The sequence below is a fragment of the Phocoena phocoena genome, chromosome 5 (assembly GCF_963924675.1).
Source record: "Phocoena phocoena chromosome 5, mPhoPho1.1, whole genome shotgun sequence".
NCBI lineage: Eukaryota > Metazoa > Chordata > Mammalia > Artiodactyla > Phocoenidae > Phocoena > Phocoena phocoena.
In genome coordinates this window covers 45,632,583-45,652,814 of record NC_089223.1, presented here as the reverse complement: position 1 = coordinate 45,652,814, position 20,232 = coordinate 45,632,583, and the positions used below count along the sequence as shown (strand labels likewise).

At 43.5% G+C, this 20,232-nt stretch overlaps 1 protein-coding gene across 4 annotated transcripts in view; it reads left to right on the top strand.

Moving 5' to 3' along the window:
- Window positions 1-20,232, top strand: part of SEPTIN11 (septin 11) — a 90,177-nt gene that overhangs the window by 25,508 nt on the left and 44,437 nt on the right. For 2 of the 4 annotated variants that reach the window (XM_065877654.1, XM_065877653.1), the window contains exon 2: window positions 17,642-17,756. In XM_065877654.1, coding sequence (XP_065733726.1) covers window positions 17,642-17,756 — 115 coding nt within the window. Of the gene's footprint in view, window positions 1-17,641; window positions 17,757-20,232 lie in introns of those variants that run through there. The other 2 variants (XM_065877657.1, XM_065877655.1) reach the window with 1 other exon arrangement.

Sequence of the window (20,232 nt, the reverse complement as noted above, 5' to 3'; positions counted from 1 at the left end):
CTCTCTTTCATCTAATCTTAAATACCTGGGTGATGAGCCTTCCCCTCTAGACAGGATGAGGGAATGAATCTGGAGACGTCCTCTCATCCCAAAAGGTGCATCTCTTTTTAGGATAATTAAGGATAATTAAGTTGATGTCTTGCCAGTTCCTTGCACGTGGGAATAGGGGTACAGAAAGTATTTGTTCTTCTCTATCCCCTACTCCTAAAAGTTGTTTAGAGTCCAGCCATATGTGTATGTGTTCCTCAGTGCTCTCTGAGAAGCTAAGGAGGCAGTGATGGGAATTTCCGACGTGTTAGCCATGTGGTTTTAATCAGTCAGGACTGCATCCTGTCTTCTCTATCTCCAATGCATTTTCTTTGCATCTTCTATGTGAGCTTTAGTTGATTTTTCTCTACAACTGGTTTTTATAGCATTTTTCATAGCTTCTTAGAGAAAACTAAGAAGGGAGGCTTGATAATCTTTGCTTTTTGGATGAGTGAGAGAGTGACTACTGTAGGCTGCTCAACTTTAACCTATAATCTTTCGGTTAGACGTGTTCCTTCTGTGTGAGAAATACAAGAATCCACTCCAGCAGCTGGTGGTGGAAAGGCATCTCTTCTCAGATCCTTCCTCCTCTTCCTTCCTTAGTCTCCCTTTTACTTTCTTTTGTGTGCTCCACCAGGTGGCTTAAGGCACGTATGTCGTGGTAGAGCTGCCTCTCCTACGCTTACTGACCTTAGGAGATGGTAGTGTAGTGTGCTGGTGTGGGGCTGTGGATGTCCCCTGATGGCCAGCACACACACATCATTCTGTGGTTTATAAAAGTTTGACCGGGGGCTTCCCTGGTGGCGCAGTGGTTGAGAGTCCGCCTGCCGATGCAGGGGACACAGGTTCGTGCCCCGGTCCGGGAGGATCCCACACGCCGCGGAGCGGCTGGGCCCGTGAGCCATGGCCGCTGAGCCTGCACATCCGGAGCCTGTGCTCCGCAACAGGAGAGGCCACAACAGTGAGAGGCCCGTGTACCGCAAAAAAACAAAAAAAAAAGGTTGACCAGAAGTAGCTTTTCTAGGCTCTTAGGCCTTACTATGATTCAGTGGCACAGGTTTGGAAGCAGCCTGCCTGGCTTTGAACCACCACTCACTTGCTGCATGACCCTGAGCAGCTCCATCTCAGCTTCAGTTGCCTTAACTGTAAAATGGGAATCATATCAGAGGCGGTGGTGAGAGATAAGTGAAATCAGTGTAAAGTACCCAGGATGGTGCCTGGTGCTGTGCGCGCTCACACGCGCACACACACACACACACACACACATTTCCTGAGACCAAGTGCCCTACAGTGTTTGACTTCTAACCATGCACGATGAGTTGCCACTAAGTGCCGGGAAGGGACCATACTGATGCGTGTGGCTGGAGTATTAATGTCTAACTTCTCCAGTTTCCAAGGGCATCTTCACCCTTACTTCCTCCATCCCACATACCCTGGGGGTTTTAGCCCATAAGGAATGCTCCTTGCAGCATGGCAGTTGTTTTGGTTGGGGAAGGCAGGGGAAGACTGCGAACTCTGTGAGAACTGATTCCCTGCATTTGTTCATCCTAAACATACAGATCAGGCTACGTGTGACATTGTGATAAGTGAGGTTCAAAGTAAGATGAGTAAGATGGGGTTCCTGTCCTCAGGAAATTTCCATTCTTCTGGGGCCTAACCACTGGAAAACTGAGTATACTGCTGGGTACAGGACGTGCTGAGTGGCCCAAATACAGTGAATGTTTGTAAAATAGAGAGCAGTGGTGTCTAATTCAAGGAACCAGGGGAGGCTTAATGAAGAAGGTGACACTTTGCCTGGGATTTTAAGGATGAGGATTTGACAGGTGGAATTGAGGATAAAGCATTCTCTGTGCACAGGCGGTGTGCTTTGCAAAGAGTCAGCTTCCAGCTTAAAGTCCAGGTGGCTGTCCAGGTGGTGGTGGACTTGGAACCTGGCACAACTGGTTTGAGTGCTGCCTCTGCCATTCATTTGAGCTTTGGTTTCCTCATCTATGAAATGGAGCCAAAAATATCTACTTCACAGAGATATGAGGATTAAATGGGAAGATGTTTTAAAGGTCCAGGTATGGTGTGTGGCACAAAAGTGCCCAGTAAACTATTATTTATGTGATGGTTGTAGTGGAAGGAGGATAGTATTGAAAAGCTTGAAGGGTAGAGCAGTTACGGCGACCTTGGAGTATCTTGTTTATTTTTGCTAAACTCTACTTAGTATGGTGGTCTTTTTTTTTTTTTTTTTTTTGCGGTATGCGGGCCTCTCACTGTTGTGGCCTCTCCCGTTGCGGAGCACAGGCTCCAGACATGCAGGCCCAGCGGCCGTGGCTCACGGGGCCCAGCCGCTCTGCGGCATGTGGGATCCTCCCGGACCGGGGCACGAACCTGTGTCCCCTGCATCGGCAGGCGGACTCTCAACCACTGTGCCACCAGGGAAGCCCGGTATTGTGGTCTTTACATAAATGTTCAATGGTTGCTTTTTGGTTGATTGATCAAGGGAACTGTTAGATCCCCTCTTTTTAGTTCTCTGGCTAAAAGAGTGGTAGAGCCTGTTTCCTCTTTTCCCTACTATGAATATTTTAACCTTCACTATTCAGGTATTCCAGGCAACTTTGAATTGATATTTGTAAAAGATATCAATCTACTTTTCCATCTTGAACCCAGAATATGGGGTGGAATAGAAGGTACATTTCTTAGTGCTCTAGTCTCCCTGAGGACTGAACTTTCACTCATTCCACTGTCCAGATAGAACTGGTTTTACAGTGGTTATTCCTTGAGTACTTGGGCATGCTAGCAGCCAGATGACTTGTGGCTGTCACACTGTCTTCCGAATTATTAATATCCGGGCTAAAGAGTATGAAATTGGACTGAGGAGGAGTCCGGGGGCAGAGCTGCCAGGCCTTATTTCCTTACATTGGTGGTCGCAGCTGCCACATTGCGCGAAACCTACTCCTGGTAATAACCAACCTAAGTATGTACAGTTGGTGCAATTGTGGCCAAAGGGGTTTAACTCTGTGTAGCCATGATTATAGTAAGATATATGGTCTGACCCTCTCTATGCAGGAGGGATTTGAGGCTTAGATCTTTCTCAAATCCAAATGGCCAAAGTTGCTTTTCTTGTTTTTGCCAGTGTAATTAGCACTTATCTTCCCTGCCTGCCTTTCATTTTCACTACATGAAATAATAATTATTCTAATGAACCCTTAAGGCTTTGGAAGAGGTTAATGGTGGCAGCTTGGATCAGTGACTAAGACTTTTGCTAATTCTGTTCTTTCTTTCACCCTGGGTCTCATTTAACTTTCTTAGTTTCTCCTTCCTACAGAATGTATGAATTATAGCGAGGATCTCTTGCCAAGCTATAATCTTTCGTTTCGATTTCAGTTTAATGCTTTCCTGTAATCGTGCTATCAAAGACTGTCAGAAACATATTCCCATTCACATATCCCGCAACTCTTAATCTATTAATCTAGGAGCACAGAGCTGGGGCTGGACTCCATCTCAGTGAGAAGTCTGGGCTGCCAACCCGACTCCTTTGTGCTTTGTGGGAACAAGATGCATGAAAGTGTAACCTCTGCTGTTGCATATATTCTGTCATCTAGTTTTGAAAGCTGATGGGATTTTGTAACAGATTGTTGTGTGTAGCCAAGATTTCCTAGTATCTGACTTGGGTCTTACTTGATTGTTTAGAAATAACATGATGATAATTATAATGAAAATGCCTCTTTAAGAGGCAATAGAGGGGGCGGAGGGGACTGTGGGAACATTCTTTTGTGACAGCATGTGAGAAGGTTTGTTTTGCATTGGCTGATCAAGACAAGAAAGCCAGCATCTAAAATCATCCAACAACAGGAGACTTTTGAGAGTAGCAGAAAATTGTAACGTAGCCTCTTGGGTCTGCTTTCCTAAGTACAGCAATATGTGTGAGAAAACCCCTACACCAACTTTTTCTTAGAGCTAGATGGACACTTCTATGATGTGCTACTAGAAGGCAGAAAGTTGTCTGTTCTGCTGGAGTATTTATATTTTTAGGGGTTAACTGGCTCCATTTTTTTTTTTTTTTTTTTTTGCGGTATGCGGGCCTCTCACTGTTGTGGCCTCTCCTGTTGCGGAGCACAGGCTCCGGACGCGCAGGCTCAGCGGCCATGGCTCATGGGCCCAGCCGCTCCGCGGCATTTGGGATCTTCCCGGACCAGGGCACGAACCCGTGTCCCCTGCATCGGCAGGCGGACTCTCAACCACTGCGCCACTAGGGAAGCCCTGTTTTTTTTTTTTTTTGTTTTAAATGCTCTGAAGGACGTTTGCATCAAATAGCTTACCATTTGGATGGTTGCCTAGGCTGGTAATCTAGGTTAAAACATGGGCTAGAAGGCAGTTCTATACCCAAGATCCCTTGGGCTGCTGCTCTGGTGGGAAGATCTGTTCCTAAGTGCACTGGGTGGTAGGAAACAGAAAAATCTTTCATGATGTGACCGCCCAGTGATTGTTCCTTGACTTCCTCCCTCCCTCAACACTGGGACACCCAGTGACAGATCCTGGGTATGTGTTTAGTTATGTGTCGCTTATATGTGTCTTTGTAATGCTTCACTTTAAGGGATATTTCCAGTAAACTGAAATGTGAACCAGTTTTATTTAAAGTCTTATATCCTCTAGGCTGAATTATTCTTTGGTTTTTCCAGTTCATTGATTTCCATGCCCTTTTGGACCTCTTTCCTTTCCTGTTGCCTCCCCTAACAGACTCTACTTCTTTCTCTCCTCCCATCTCCATTCCTTCTCCGTAGCTATCCAAATTGATTTCCCCTTATCATGAGCTAGATGAGGTCTGACCCCCTCAGAGAAAGTCTTAGTTTTTTGCCATGGTCCGTGTTGCTCTCCATTGTCTCACACTGATAAACTTTGTACTATATTTCATCATCAAACAGTTTGCAGTCATCTTCTGTTTTGTCTCAATGACTTTTCTCCCTAATAATGCTTAAGTTCCTTAAAAAGCTTCTGCATCTCCTAGAATTCTTACGTAGCAGCCACCTAAATGCAAGGTTTACTTCATTGTTGGAAGACTTCCTCCAAAGGCAAAGTGACACTCCAGCTAGTTTGTCATTAGCCCCCTTATCACTTTTGGTTAAGAGAGGGTGGAAATGCCTTGGTAACCTGATGGAGATCTAGTTTACTATGGTTTACTAATTTCTGTCTCCCCCCCCTCCCCTCCCCCGCCCCCAGAGACTTAGTTGTGTTTTGCTTTTAGTTAGGGAAACTCTAATATTCATTATTTTATTCTATCCTAAAGTTGCCTGGGAGAACATAGGAATATTATAATGCACATGTGGTTGGCAGAATTCTAAGGTGGCCCCACGATCCCAGCCTCTAGTGTGCATGCCCCGTATAACCCTCTGAACTTGTGAGTATGACGGGTTAGTCACCCCTTTGACGAGGTTATGTTATGGCACAGTTTCCTCTACGATATGAAGATTATCCTGGGGACATCTGATCCAATCAGTCCCTGAAAAGGGACTGGACTCTTTCTCAAGAAGGTGATTTGAAATATGAGAGGGACAGAAGGGATTTTCTGTTGCTGCCTTTGGAGATAGGTTGGCCATATGGCTAGTAACTGTGGGTGACGTTTTGGAGCTGAGCACAGCCTCTGGCTGACAGTCAGCAAGGAGAGGAGGCTCTCACTCCTACAGCTGCAAGGAATGAATTCTGCTGACCTGAATGAGATCGGAAGTGGAATTTCCTCCAGAGCTTCTCAGCCTGGCCAGTGCCTTGATTTCAGTGATATCGTGGGCAGAGAACCCAGCTATGCCATACCCAGAGTTCTGAGTTACAGAACCGAGAGCTAATGAATAGGTGTTTCCAGCCACCAAGTTTTTTGGTAATTTGTTGCATGGCAATAAGAAACTAAGACATACCCCAAGTGTATGCAGACAACCTCTATTCCATCCTGATCGCTTTTCATCCAGGGCTGAGGTTAAGATGCAGTGCTATTTTATTTTTGGAAGGCTTGAGAATTTTGGCCAGGATTGTTTAGTAATATTTGCAGAGTGATATCAAATGTTAATTTGTATGTTTATTTCCTAAGGACGTATTTACCATGTCTTTGGTCATTGTTGTTATAGCCCCTCAGTTTTCAGGTGCTAGAAATGAATTCCTGCACTCATAGATGTTCTAAATCAGCCGGGCTGAGCAACTGAAGATGCTTTGGGAGGAGAAATCCCTGGTGCTTTTGTCTATGAGTGCCACAGAGCTGGTTTGGATTTTTTTCTTCTTTCTCAGAGACTTGCCATTATGTGGTCATTACAGTAACTGAAAGTCCCTTCCATCTTCAGAAAGGGACAGAAATAAATAATATCTTTCAAAACGGAAGTGGCTAATTTATATCCGGTGATAGAAATGGTGGCAAAGGAAGGAAGTGTCCCATCCATATTTCACTTTTTGCTGATGAATGCTTTCAGTGAACAGAGGTTCATGAACTGAGACACAATATTTCTCAGATAGGAAGCACTGAGGAATTGATGTGTGAATATCAGGAGGAGAACCGTACATAAAAAGTTGAGAACAAAGCTTCCAGCTGATATGGGCCCCTTAATTATCTTTGACCTCCTATTCACCACTGTTTTGAGAAAGCTTGTCTGAAAGATCTGTACTGTAAAGGCAGGGCAGAAGGCACAAAAAGGAGCCACACAGCTGTGAGGATTTGGGTGGTCTTCTCCCCTGCAAGATAGGTGATATGTTGGAGATGGCACTGGGTTATTTGGGGTCCCACTGGAAAGCTGAGGGTCTTGAAATGATTAGTGACTCCTCCGTGGTTTTTTCATTAGCTTTCCTTGGAGTTTGCTGAGTGAAGGGCTTCTCTCTGTCTTGGTGATGTTGAGTGGTGTGAGAGAACAGCTGTAGCATGTGTTTCTAATCGGAATGTGCCTTTCTAAATACTTCTTGCCTATCTGTCAATCCCCCTCCCCCTCCCACCCGTCTTCCTCTGAGCCTGCAGAATTTGTGAGAGCCCCTGGCATGCACATGTGGGCCTTGTTATTCCCAAACATGAGACTTTCTGTTGATCAGCACTTTGTAACATTAGGCTCTCACAGGCATTAGTCACTTTGACTCCACTAGAAAGATTGATCTTTGGAAATGTAAGAAAATGTCTTTTGCTGTTGTTGTTATTAATTCTTGGCATCCAGTTAGATTTAGCCTTTGAGAATTTACATGGACTTCTAGCAAAAAAGCATTCTGTCTGTAAGAAGAAAAAGTGCTGCCACTTTTTACAGTTTTGGGATTGTCACACTTAGTAGTTATTGGCTGCAAGACTGTTTTACTAATAAGCCAATACCTCCCCCCATCCTGCCTATCCTTCCCCCACCTCCCCAGGATCCAGGGTTGTGGGCAGCAGCTGGGATTTTGTTCACTTCAGATACCCGTTTCTGAGGACTGCTTTTAAACAGTGTATTTCCTAATTGTGAGAGATCTGATATCTAACCGGACAAAGGTGAGACTCTAATCCCAGACAAAGCAGCAAAGCAGCAAGATCTTGGAGGACGTGTGGGCAGTGACTGTTTTCTGTGAGGGGAGGCTGTAGAGAAGACAGAAAGGCCGGTGGAGGAGCAGAGGCAGGACTGTGTCCTCAGCCCTTTGGTGTCAGGCTTCACTCGGCAACAGTGTGAATTTTCACCTTGCAGCTGGCCCAGGCGTAATGGAGGGCGGGGGTGGACCAGGCGCCAGGGCGCTGGGTGCCGCAGCTCTGTCTCTCCAGGTGGCCCTGCGCGTGGGGAAGACCCATCAGCCGCTGGACCTGTCTCCTTCTCCGAGAAAGATGAGGTTGGAAGATAACGATTTCTGTGAAACCTCACACGGGATACAAATTTGGTTGAGGTGTAAAATAGGGGTGGTGTTAGGAAAAGAGGGACATTCAAGTCGTGGATTTCCAGGCTCAGAAATAGAAATCAGCTGGTAGACTGGATGCACTTTTGTCAGTTAAGAGTGCTGGGTGGGCAAGTTTCAGCCAGAAAAGGGGTGATGGGAGGTTATTAACATCTGGGCACAGAGGAGAAAAATCTAACCTGAGACTGACAGGCTTCAGGAAACCTTCACCATCTAATTCGGAGGGTTTAAGATGATTAACCAGTGGACTTTTTTCTTCTGCAAGAGGGCGGAGGCCTATAAATTTATGCATGTTTTTAGCAATATGCATACGAATTGATGTTATTCTAGAGGCCACTAATACCTTGAAGTAGATATTGTTGCCATTTGACATAAGAAAATCGGAGGAAGGACAGATTTGAATTGAGAATGGGGGAGAGGGTGCGTTCTGTTGGAGATGGTGGCTTAGGGGTGCCTGGACCATGGATGCCCAGGCACCCCTAAGCCTGGAGGCGGGCAGCTGGTTATAACCAGGGAGTTGTTAGCTTGGGGTTGTCATGGGCAGGGATGGGGTCATCCAAGCAAAAATGTGTCAAAAGAGCTGAGGAGAGAGAATTATGTTAATTCTTGCAACAGCTTGGTGAGCTAGTTTATTTTAAAGTTGACAGGACTGATACAGCCACTATGCAGAACAGTATGGAGGTTCCTTAAAAAACTAAAAATAGAGCTACCATATGATCCTGCAATTCTACTCTTGGGCATATGTCTGGAGAAAACCATAATTCGAAAAGATACATGCACCCCAATGGTCATTGCAGGACCATTTACAATAGCCAAAACATGGAAGCAACCTAAATGTCCATCAACAGAGGAATGGATAAGGAAGATGTGGTATATATATATATATATATATATATATATATATACACACACAATGGAATGTTACTCAGCCATGAAAAAAAGAACAAAATAATGCCATTTGCAGCAACATGGATGGACCTAGAGATTATCATACTTAAGTGAAGTAAGCCAGACAGAGAAAGACAAATATCATATCATATTGCTTATATGTAGAATCTAAAACAAACAAACCAAACCAAACCAAAAAAAAAGATACGAATTAACTTATTTACAAAATAGAAATAGACCCACAGACAGAGAAAACAAATTTATGGTGACCAAAAGGGAGGGGGGGAGGGACAAATTAGGAGTTTGGGATTAACATATACACACTACTGTATATAAAGTAGATAACCAACAAGGACCTCCTGTATAGCACAGGGAACTACAATATTTTATAATCTATAAGGGAAAAGAATCCGGAAAAGAATATATATACATATATATAATTGAATCACTGTGCAGTACACCTGAAACTAACACAACATTGTAAATCAAGTACAATTAAAACAAGTTGATAAAACTGAGGCTGAGAAGTTAAATGAGTTACACCAGGTCATACAGCTAAACAATGGCAGAGTTGCCCCGTGTCTCCTGACTTCACGCGTCAGGTACCTTCTACTGTACTAATCTCGTCGCTTTCTATGTAACTTCGTTCTGTTATTAGAAAAGAAAGAAGTACACATATTTTATCTTACCACCCACCTGTTAGCTGCAGTAAAATTGCAGGCTTAGCTACTTTGAAAAGATTTTTATTATTGTTATTCACATTTCCTGATTTTTATTTATTTATTTAAATTCAAGTTGAGACTGTCCTTTAATATAAAGTCACGAGTAAATTTCCTGTGGTCCTGACACAACTTTTTTTTTTTTTTTTTTGGAGTATAGTTGCTTTACAATGTTGTGTTGGTTTCTGCTGTACAAGGAAGTGAATCAGCTACATGAATCGGGATATATACATATATCACCCCCTCCCTCCCACCCCAGCCCCTCAATCCCACCCATCTAGGTCATCACAGAGCACCGAGCTGAGCTCCCTTTGCTACAACTTTTAACAAGAAAAAATGTTGAAGTTTTGGTTTTCTTAGATTATATTGTCCGCGGGTAGTATGAAAGTATGAAAGAATTCCCCCGAACATATCAGCACGACTTATCTTACCGTTTCTGTGTCTTTTTATATCACGCAGATAACTGGCACCCCTTTCCCTCACTGTACAAAATCTGAATACGATCCATTTCCTGATTTTTAAAATCTCATTTTCTATTATAAAAGTGTGAGGGGTTTTTTTTTTGATAATTAATTCAAATATTACAGAAACATAACAGAAAGTAAAATTTCCCTATAATCCTACCATCCCCAAAGAAAACCCCTACACCATATTATTTTTGCAAGGATCTAGAAAAGCAAAATCTGTCCCTCTGCTAGGAGTCTTTTGGAGAAAGTTGCTTAGAGATGGCACTTACTATTGGAGCAGTTACTTAATATTAATCAAGATCTTTCCTGGTTATTTGGTGGTGTTTCGAGAGTGGCTCCTGGGTTTGATAGAGCTGACATTCCTGGCTCTGTGACTTGGGGACTGGCCCCTGGGTGCCTTTTTTTTCCTCAGTCCCAGCTTCCAGCTGGGCTGCACTCAAGCTCTTTCTTTCCTCATTTGGTTTTCCTCCTAAGAGTTCTCTCTTCTTCCTGGCTCTTACTATTCTGCTGCTTGTGTGAGACAATTTCCTTGGGGGCTTTCTTGGCTCTGACCTTGGGATTTCATGGTATAGATGACAAGCAGAGTAGCAAATGTTGTCCAAGTCATTCTTAAAGAACGCAGTCCTCATTGGTAGTGAGATGCTTCAGATGTTTTATATTATGGAAGTGGCCCTAGCAATGCCTAGCCTTGAAAACATCCCAGTGCAGGCTTAGTAGTTGCGGTTTGGGTTGATACTTTGCATACCAGTGTTTTCCTTTTTGCATGAGAACTAAGGGCGTGTCCCATCTTCCCACCAACTTTTCTTTCTTTAAAAGAGAATATGAAACCAGTTGAATACTCTCTAGAATGTATTTAGGTAAGTGTATGTATTTACAAAAATGAACGATCGGGCACTTGGGAAGAGCTTACTTCTTGGACAGTGTGTGAGGCCAGGATTTCTCCAAATACTGAGAAGTGGCTGGTGCTCAATCAGTGATTTTGCGTGAGGAGAAGCATGTTCTTCTCTTTGCCTGTCTCCAGGTGGCTGGCATCTGTACTACTGAAACAGAGCCTCAAAAAAAAGACTCTAAGATGAAGGGATATGTACTGCTCCTCTTCTCTAAGTGGACATCTCCTTTATGAGAAAAGACAGAGAGTAAAGGGAATATGCCCCATGGTTCCTTCTCAGCTCTATTTTAAATTGGACATTCATTTTCTTACGACTGGAGTCTTATTTCTACCTCCTCCCATCAGGCAATGCTGGTCAAAAAGACTCTTTGTTTTCACCTGAATACATAAAACCTGCACATCAATTGTACATAGGAGCTGTCTACTAAATTAATATCAAACAATGCTGCAGACTAATACATGTTTTTATATCCTATAAGCTGGTGGATCTACTGCAAGAATCACATGAGTTATAAGGTTGCATCGAATTCTGTACTTTGGATAGCTTGTGATTATACGTTTGGATTGCTTGATTAACATCTGTCTGTCCCACTAGACTATGTGTTCCATGAGTTAGCAATGCTTTGCTTTCTCACCGTCATCTCCTTAGCATTTATCACAGTATCTGGCATGTGTTGGTGTTTAATAAATATTTGGTGAATGAACGAAAGCGTGAAGAATTTGCTTTTCTTATTGAAGAGATGATTAACTTACATAGAAGAATTTTCTACATTTTGTTTTGAGGCTATAAATCCACTTTTCAAAAAATTTCTTGAAGACTGCAGATATAGCTGAAGAAAAAAGTTTTTAAGCGGGACAGTTGTAGGGAGTGGGTACGTAACTTTTGTTTTGAAACTAAGTCAAATTATCATAGTTAAGCAAGCAAAAGTGAAAAGTTCATGTGGAAGACATGGCGGTACACACACAGATTTCTATTCTGTTTGGAGTTAACCGGGGTAAATGACAGGAACTCCCTTTCAAGGGTCATGTAAAAACTGAGCCATCTTGGATCTGACAATAGAAAATATACTGCCAAGGGCTTCCCTGGTGGCGCAGTGGTTGAGAGTCCGCCTGCCAATGCAGGGAACGCGGGTTCGTGCACTGGTCCGGGAAGATCCCACATGCTGCGGAGCGGCTGGGCCCGTGAGCCATGGCTGCTGAGCCTGTGCTCCGCAACGGGAGAGGCCACAACAGTGAGAGGCCCGCGTACAGCAAAAAAAAAAAAGAAAATTTACTGCCAAGAAGTTTTTGCCCTGTGTTGGCTTTCCTCAAGCAACATGACAAGATTTAGATTTATGCATCTCTGATTTCCAAATGCAAGAAATCTTAGAATTAGCATTAGAACCAAAGACTTTGCTTAGAGGTCATTTGGTTAAATCTCATTTTACAGATGAGGAAACATAAGCCCGGAGATTAAGTGACTTGGATCAATGTAATTCATTCTCCATAAAATGAGGCTTTGAGAAGAGTGTAATTTCCAGTTTGGTAATACATAAAAGAAGTTACCTGTTAAATTTAAAAAATAATACTTTAAATTTTAAAGAGGCAGAATCTTTCTAAACTTAAATTGTAATGTCTGTCTTTAAAGGTAAAAAAATGAAGTCTAATTGTTTTCAACCTACGTGAAAACAGATATCACCTCGGTAACGTGCTCTCCAGCTCCCCCTGACTGATAAGGGTCAGCAGCTGTAGACTACCTACTCACCACATTTACCGAAGCCTTCAGTTTTAGAAGGAAAGAACTGGGTTATCACTTTGAGTATGGTGAATAGAATCCATCTGTGCACAGCCAGTTTGTTAATTTCAGGAGGCTCTGGGCTGGACTAAAATAGAAGGAAGAGTGAAGATGAGGAATCCTTAATGGCTTCCAGCCGTGGAGGATGTGGATGCCTGCAAACAGGAATGGAATTCTGTGGCTTTCCCCTCAGCCTTGTAAATGAGCTTCCTATTTACGGTGGATTTTCTTCACACTAGAGTTCCCCATTCTCTCTTCCATGTTCTTTTTTTCCTCTTTGTTCCTCCCTGAGTGATTCTTCCTCCCTGGTTAGTCTGCGGGCTTTGCCCATCCCCAGTTTCTCCCCGGGCTCTCAGCAGCAATAGGAGGGCTCCTCATTTTAAAATGACAGCTGTCTTCCTCCCACCTAATTTAGGGAAAGGAAACCCAGGTTTCCTGAGGACCTATTAAATGCTGGCCCTCCCATAGGTACCATTTCCTTAGTTCCTCCCAGCCACCCTGCCAAGTCCTCCATTTTTACTGATGGAGGACGAAAAGTAGAGAATCAAACCCATGGCTGTCTGACTCCAAGTCTTTTTCCATCCTACTTGTGGTTAAGCAAGATTTGGAATTGTGGAACATGTTTTAAAGCAGCACTCAGAATGTAGGTGTTGGCACACATTCTTATATAATTTGTTTTATAATTATTTCCACAATGAAGTCAGCTAGATAGCTTCTGAAAAACTTGTCGATTATGATCTTCAAAGTACACATTCATAATAAAGTGACCCTTTGTGTATAGATAATATTTATCTGGAAGGCTTCTGCAAGCTGGACTTCTTTTCCCTGGTAGATTTGGAGAGCTCCAGCCTTCCTGAAAGATGCCCCCCGACTTTCCCTAGCCAAAAGCTACCTGTTTCCCCTTTGTCATTCCCACAGTTAAAGTGATGGTATGTATCACTTTTATCCTTAATAGTATTACATTTACTTGTGTCCTGTCTCTACTGCTACATTGTAAACCCCTGAAGGGCAGGAAGAGTGTTTAATCAATGAATAACAAAAGTAATGTATTTTTGCTCCCTTAGCGCTTTGAGCAGTGAGGGTTTTTTTGAATGAACAAATAAATAATTGTGTTCATGTCAAGATGATCTGGAAAGAGAAAAATGAGACTGTCAAGTTAAAGACTGGTTATTTTATTTTATACTATAGAATTCAGTCATTGCCCATTTCAAGATGGAGTGGGCCTAGAAATTATCCAAGTACAACCCCTCCCTAGATAGATTAGCAAATGGAGGACTAACTCGATTAAGGTCTTATAGTTACTTACTTAGAGGCTCCAAGGTGGCACTTACATCTCAAAAATGGTCCAAACTAAACCCTTTATTATTGGCTTCATGTGCCAGAGATGCAAAAATCAAAGTCTCAGCATTGCCAGGACCAGTGAAAATATACTTAGAGCTGCTTTGCCAATTTCAGTTCTCAACTTCCACCTCTTACGGTTGCCAAAGAATTATGATTTTAGAGAACATTTTTTTCTTTCTCGTTTAATATATTGGATTTCAATAGCAGCTCCAATTACTGTATTGTCTGGGGCTACCTAGGAACTTAGGTCATCGTGTGGTAACAGTGACTAAGTGTGAGGACTCTGGACTCTGGCACCTGACCTCCTAGGTCCACATTGCAGCTTCTCACCTTATTGGCTGTGAGACCTTGGGCAAGTTACTAAACTTCTGGGCCTCTGTTTTCTCATCTGTCAGTTGAGATTAGGTAACAATAGTAACTACCTCAGAGAATTGTTAAGATCAACAAATTCATTCATGTTTAGGGCTTTTCTGGAACCTTGGTCCATAAATGTTAGTTAGCTGTTATGATGATGATGGTGGAATACCAAATAGCTCGAGCTACTTTTATCCAGTTATTATTTTCCTTTTATTGGTAGGGGGAATGTTTACTGAAATTCTCCCTGAGATTTCATAGTAAAGACAAGCCTGGAGATAAAATTTCTGTGGGATCTGGAAGGTTTGGATATGTAAACACTGGCTGTAAGTTCCTTCCAGATAGAGGAAATAGTATGAGTAAAGTCTGATGAAGAGAACCCTGGGGTTTTCTCCCAGGAACTGTAATTCCATTTAACTGCAGTGGAAGGTGCTCCCTGGGAGGAGTGGGAATAGGGATTTGTGTTTAGCCCATGGAGGCTCCTGAGATGGCAGGCCAAGTTTGGATTGAGGGCCTTTGAGTACCAAGATCCCTTTGGCAGCAAGGTAGAGTGAGGGAAGATTAGAGGGAGTGGGATGGAGGCAAGGTGACAGTTGGAAGGCTGTTGAATTAGCATGAAGAGGAGGAGGGTGTGGCATTGATAACAGTTTGGAATTGATGCAGGCAGGTGGGTTTCAGGTACAGATAAATGCCACTAAGAAACAGGGAACCTGGGAGTAGGGGTGGGTTTACAATAGAAGAAGATGATTTCAAGTTTCTTGAAGAACAACAGAAAGGACAACCCGGGAGAACTGTCCCTTTTGGTAGAAATTCAGAACTGGAACGCAGAGTTCAGTACTTAGAAACTTCTGAGAGTCGTTGCTAGGTGTGTGATAGCGGTAAAGACATGAGACTATCTGAGATTCCCTGAGATCACGCCTGTAGACTCAAGAGCCCCGCACACATTCTTTGGATAGAGACATCTAAGGCACGAAGCCATAAGCGTGGTGCCATGAAGTGCCGGGGTGTAGGAGTTCATTTTAGCTGCTGTGTGTGAGATAGAGCTCCCCTCACACATCCTGCAGTGCTTTCAGTTTTAAGCCTGTTCATGAACCAAAGGAGGAACTTCCTATTTCCCCTTTCCCCATCACTCACCAATGGGCAATAGCCCAGTAAAGGATTCCTTTACTGCTGGGCAGAGAAATAGGCTCAGATTATGGAATTTTTAAATGGCATTATAAAATTGACATATTTTATATGACAAAGAAGAGAGAGACTCTGAAGACATAAATTTAAATTAAAAAAAAAATTTCAAGACCAAACTGTTTTATAACCCTTCATTTTGTATGTGGTTTTCAGTGGGTATAAAAATACTCGGTGGGTATGTGGGTGGTTTCTCATGTTTTGGAAATGGTGAGAATATGAGATGCTGAGCATTGGGTTCTGGGATGAGAGCTATAATTACTAACTCTGATTCTTTCCCCGGATTGGCTCCCGGGTGGATATCTGAACCTAAAAACCCAACAAGAGTCCAGAATCCAGAGCAATAAACCATCTCCTCCCCGCAACGCCCCCCCCCCCCGAAATTAAAAGAATTATTGTGGCAAAGAGGAGAGGGAGGGCGGGACGATGGTTCTAACTTGCCTCGTCCCCTTTTCGTGCTGCTCGCTGACTGTTCAAGGCTGTGGTGCATCAGGAAAGAGGCTGGTGTGATGGCTTCTCCTCGCTGTCTGCACAGCAGCCCCTGTGCAGCTGTGATGGAAAGAGTTCTAAATATAACCCAGACTCCTTTCAAATCTTCCTCCCCCAGTCTTGGCAGATGTGGTAAACACCCTAAAAATACCTGCTGTCTGAACCTTTGAGGTCTTTGGAGAGGAAGGGGCAGGTGGTAGCCCTGGGGCCACGGGGTGCTGTCAGGAGGCCTTGCCAGGCTACCAGGGCTGCTCCCCAAGCTGTTTGGTGCACTGTCGGCCAGTCCATCCTGCTCAAGGATAAGAGCCCACTCTTGAGTCTCATAGTCACTGCTGGCAGGTTTCAAGGAGACTATTCATAGACTAGACATCTGTTCTCTGTCCCATTGACCTCAAACCTGCAGCTGCCACCGTGGTATTCAGGCAGTGTTGTGTCTTCCAGTCTTGTTTCACAGAAGCAGAATTGTAGAGCTAGCGAGGCCCTCAGGTATTACGTTGTTCATAAAACATTCCATTAAAATCACCACATTTATGGAGTTACATTTCCCTGCCTCTATAGTGACTTAGGGATTTGGAAATGGAGTCTCAGTCTTTGATTATTAAAAGACCCTACTGTCCTCATTGTGTAACACACATAGGAGGATAACGAAAACCAGTCTTTTTAAAAATAGTGACCAGATGATCCTGTGCACGGCGTTTTCTTCGTTATTAAAAAATGGAAGTTTGAGGCTCATTTGCTCACCCAAAATTCAGTATCTCGAGTATAAAGCTCATTGGCAACATAGCCAGATACCAGGAGCCTCATTTTCAGGAAGGCTTTCAAGATCTAGTTTCTGGAATCCCATACCATAACTGTGGTGTTTAATTGAAAGACCATAGCTGACCTCTGCTTTCCTGGGAAAGGAAGGTTTCACAGATGATCTCCAATACCCACGGAATGCATTCAAAGTTGTGGAGGCAGTCAGCACCATCTAATGAAACAGCATAAATCATCCAGCTTTTAAATGTATGATAACTACCTTAGTCCCAGTCTCCTTCAGGAGACTCTTGAGAAGGTGCGGGGAGTGCGGAACCTGTGCTAGGAGCTGTGTGAGGGAGAGCAAAGTAGCCCCAAGAAGCCCGTCCAGATGATGGAGAAGGAACCAAGTCCTGTGCCATGCCATTTTCAATATGTTCATCATGGTAGTTACAGAATTTCCGTAATTGTAACGGGTATGCATCCTCCACTGTGAGCTTCTCAGAGCTCCTCCCTGTATCTGGAAGAGTGTCATTTATTTTTTGCCACTGGGCTGAAAGTAAATTGAAGGGTTTTCTTGAGTGCTTGAAGCTGTCAAAATGGTTGAAGTTTTTAATGTCACTTAATGCATGTCTGAATCAGCCACTGCTAGAAGCTTATTTGCCCTGGACCAGTGCACCTGTCACCGGACCTGAGCTGCCTGGGAGGGGGATTGGTATACTTAGGGCCTCAGTGTGATTTTGTGGAAAGAGCGTAGCTCTGGAGTTGGTAGCTTCAGTTGTGTAGAAGCCAGGGACGGGGTGGGCACAGAGGGGTCGCCTTTTTCCATGCATGTCAAGAAGAGAGGATGGGAGAGGGAGGGGTACCCAGGTGGCACTGTCATGGGTTATCAAATGTTTCCCTTCTGAAATTCCAGAATGAAGAGCTTCGAAACTTGTCTCTTTCTGGCCATGTTGGATTTGACAGTCTCCCCGACCAGCTGGTCAACAAGTCGACTTCTCAAGGATTCTGTTTCAACATCCTGTGTGTTGGTAAGTGACTCATCCCTTGCTGCTGAGCAAGGAATCTGACTCTTAGGTGTTGGCAGGTGACTGTCAGAGGGGCACGTTTCAGGAAATAAGGGGAATGATATTTTTTTACTCTTTCATTATCAGTAGAGCAGGGCAGTGATACCCACTCACGTATGTCACACAAAGATCGAGACTTGTATTTAGGTAGAGCGCTCTGTAGGCTTTGTGACGTTACTCAAAATGTTATTTTCATTTGTGTCACATAGTGATCAGTTTAATATTGCTATCGAACCACTTATTTAAATTTTTTGTGGGGGGAGGGGCTTAGACCCTAGCTAGACTACAGGAAGTTGAAAGAAGGACCTGAGATGCACAAACATAGGAAGATCATTCAAAAGCATTTTAAGAATTTGTTTCCAGGGTCTTTGACTGTGGTGCAGTAGTAATCTCCACGGAAGTCTTTTTAACGACATGCTGTCTACAGTAAGTAAAATCTGAAACTACTTTAACCGCTTCGATAAACTTAGAATATTTAAAATTTTTGCTTTTAGAGCAAAAGACAATTTAAAATTCTATCTTATATTTTTGAAATACCTTTTCTGCCTGAATTAATAAATTAACCTTTTGTCCTTAAATTGGAATCTGAAATTGACCTCAGTTTATTCCTGGTAGATAAATGGAAAAGGCCAAAGAGATACAACTTACATATTTGCATGCTCAGGATGTGTTATTCGTATCCTTCAGATGTTATGCATTGACCTAGACCTGTGGCCTTGGTATTTTTCTTCTTCTTTAGCCATATCTTTCTTAAACTAAGACAAGGAAGGTAGGAAAGGAGGTGGAGAAAAAGAGGAACATAGAAATAGAAATCTCCTGTTGGTTTGAAGCAGACGTGTCCCTGGAACAGATGACGGCCTTTCCTTCACCCTCCCTGTCACTCTTGATGAAGGACCAGGCTAAACAGCAGTGAAGTGGCTCGGGCTGCATTGTTTTGTTGCCATTGTCCTCTGGGCACAGACTTCAAGACAAATTAAAAGGAATTCTGTGTGTATCCGATATGTGTTCTCTGTGTATCCTCCCTCGACGTTTGGCAGAATGTCCTGACTTCTCTTGTCTTAAGTAAAATGAAGTGACTTTAGAAAAGAAAGATGTGCATTCAATGTAAGTTAGTTGTTGGGGGGAGGGCCAGGTATTTTCCTTTCTTTTTGTTTTTTTTTTTTTGTTTTTTTTTGCGATATGCGGGCCTCTCACTGTTGTGTGGCCCCTCCCGTTGCGGAGCACAGGCTCCAGACGTGCAAGCTCAGTGGCCATGGCTCACGGGCCCAGCCGCTCCGCGGCATGTGGGATCTTCCCGGACCGGGGCACAAACCCGTGTCCCTTGCGTTGGCAAGCGGACTCTCAACCACTGCGCCACTAGGGAAGCCCCAGGTATTTTCCTTTCTGAAAATTCTTCGAGAGGAGCATATTGAACGTGGCCCCTGCATTGGGCATTCGCTAGTAGAAAGCCGCCGCTGACTTGCACACCAGATGGCTTGCTGTCTGGCATTATGTCTCAAGCACTGGAGAGAGAATGACTGGAGAGAAACGTGACCAGAGCCCGTCAGCTCTCCTGCTTTTCCCTTTTCCCCACTTGAAGCCGATTAAAATTCAGCAGGGGACCCCCTGGAATGGCAGCTCTCAGAGTGGCATAAATGAGTCGTCTTTTCTCTTCTGCTAAATGCTCACTGCAGAGCAGGACAATTCTTCATTAGCATAGCAATTTGTTGGCAATTTGTTGATTTTCTATTGAAAAATGTGCTAAACTGTGGACCAGTTACTGTTCTGGCTTCTCTTCTCCGTCTCCCCCAGCCCTGTCTTCAAAATCAGTTTCAAAAATCTATGTGAGAGCTGTGGCCCAGCCCCTGCAAGTAGGATAAAGCCTTCCAGTGGGACTGGGCTGGAAGGACCTGGTTTGACCGGGTGTGTGGTGTGCAAGGGGGAGTGTTGGCTCGTTGGCTGACCCTTGTGTTACTAGCACAATTATGGTGCTAGTTGGAATTCCTCACAAGCCACCTCCTTGCTGTGCTGTTGGATTTGTAAAGCAGCTGCTATTCTGACTCTCCTGGGTGGGTAATAATCCTTATGATTCTTAGGTTTTTATTCTTGTTCCATTCTTAACCAGGTTGGAAATTCGTTTTTCAAGTTATTTAAAATAGTGCATATTTATGTTAAAAAAATTATAAAATGTCCCCCCTTCTCTCCTGCCCTCATTTCCATTCCACAGAGAAAACACTGTGGAATCCTAGGAACTTTCTAAACTTTTCTGTACTTGGAAATTATTTTCGGAGGCTGAAAACAACACTAAGTATCTCACATTTTTGTAGAAGTCCCACATGTGTCTCACCAGGCTAAAATCAAGGCATCCGCAAGGCTATGCTCCTTTCTGGAACCTCAAGGGGAGAAGACATTTCCTTGTGTTTTCCATCTGCTGGGGGCTTCCCACATTCCTTGACTCTTG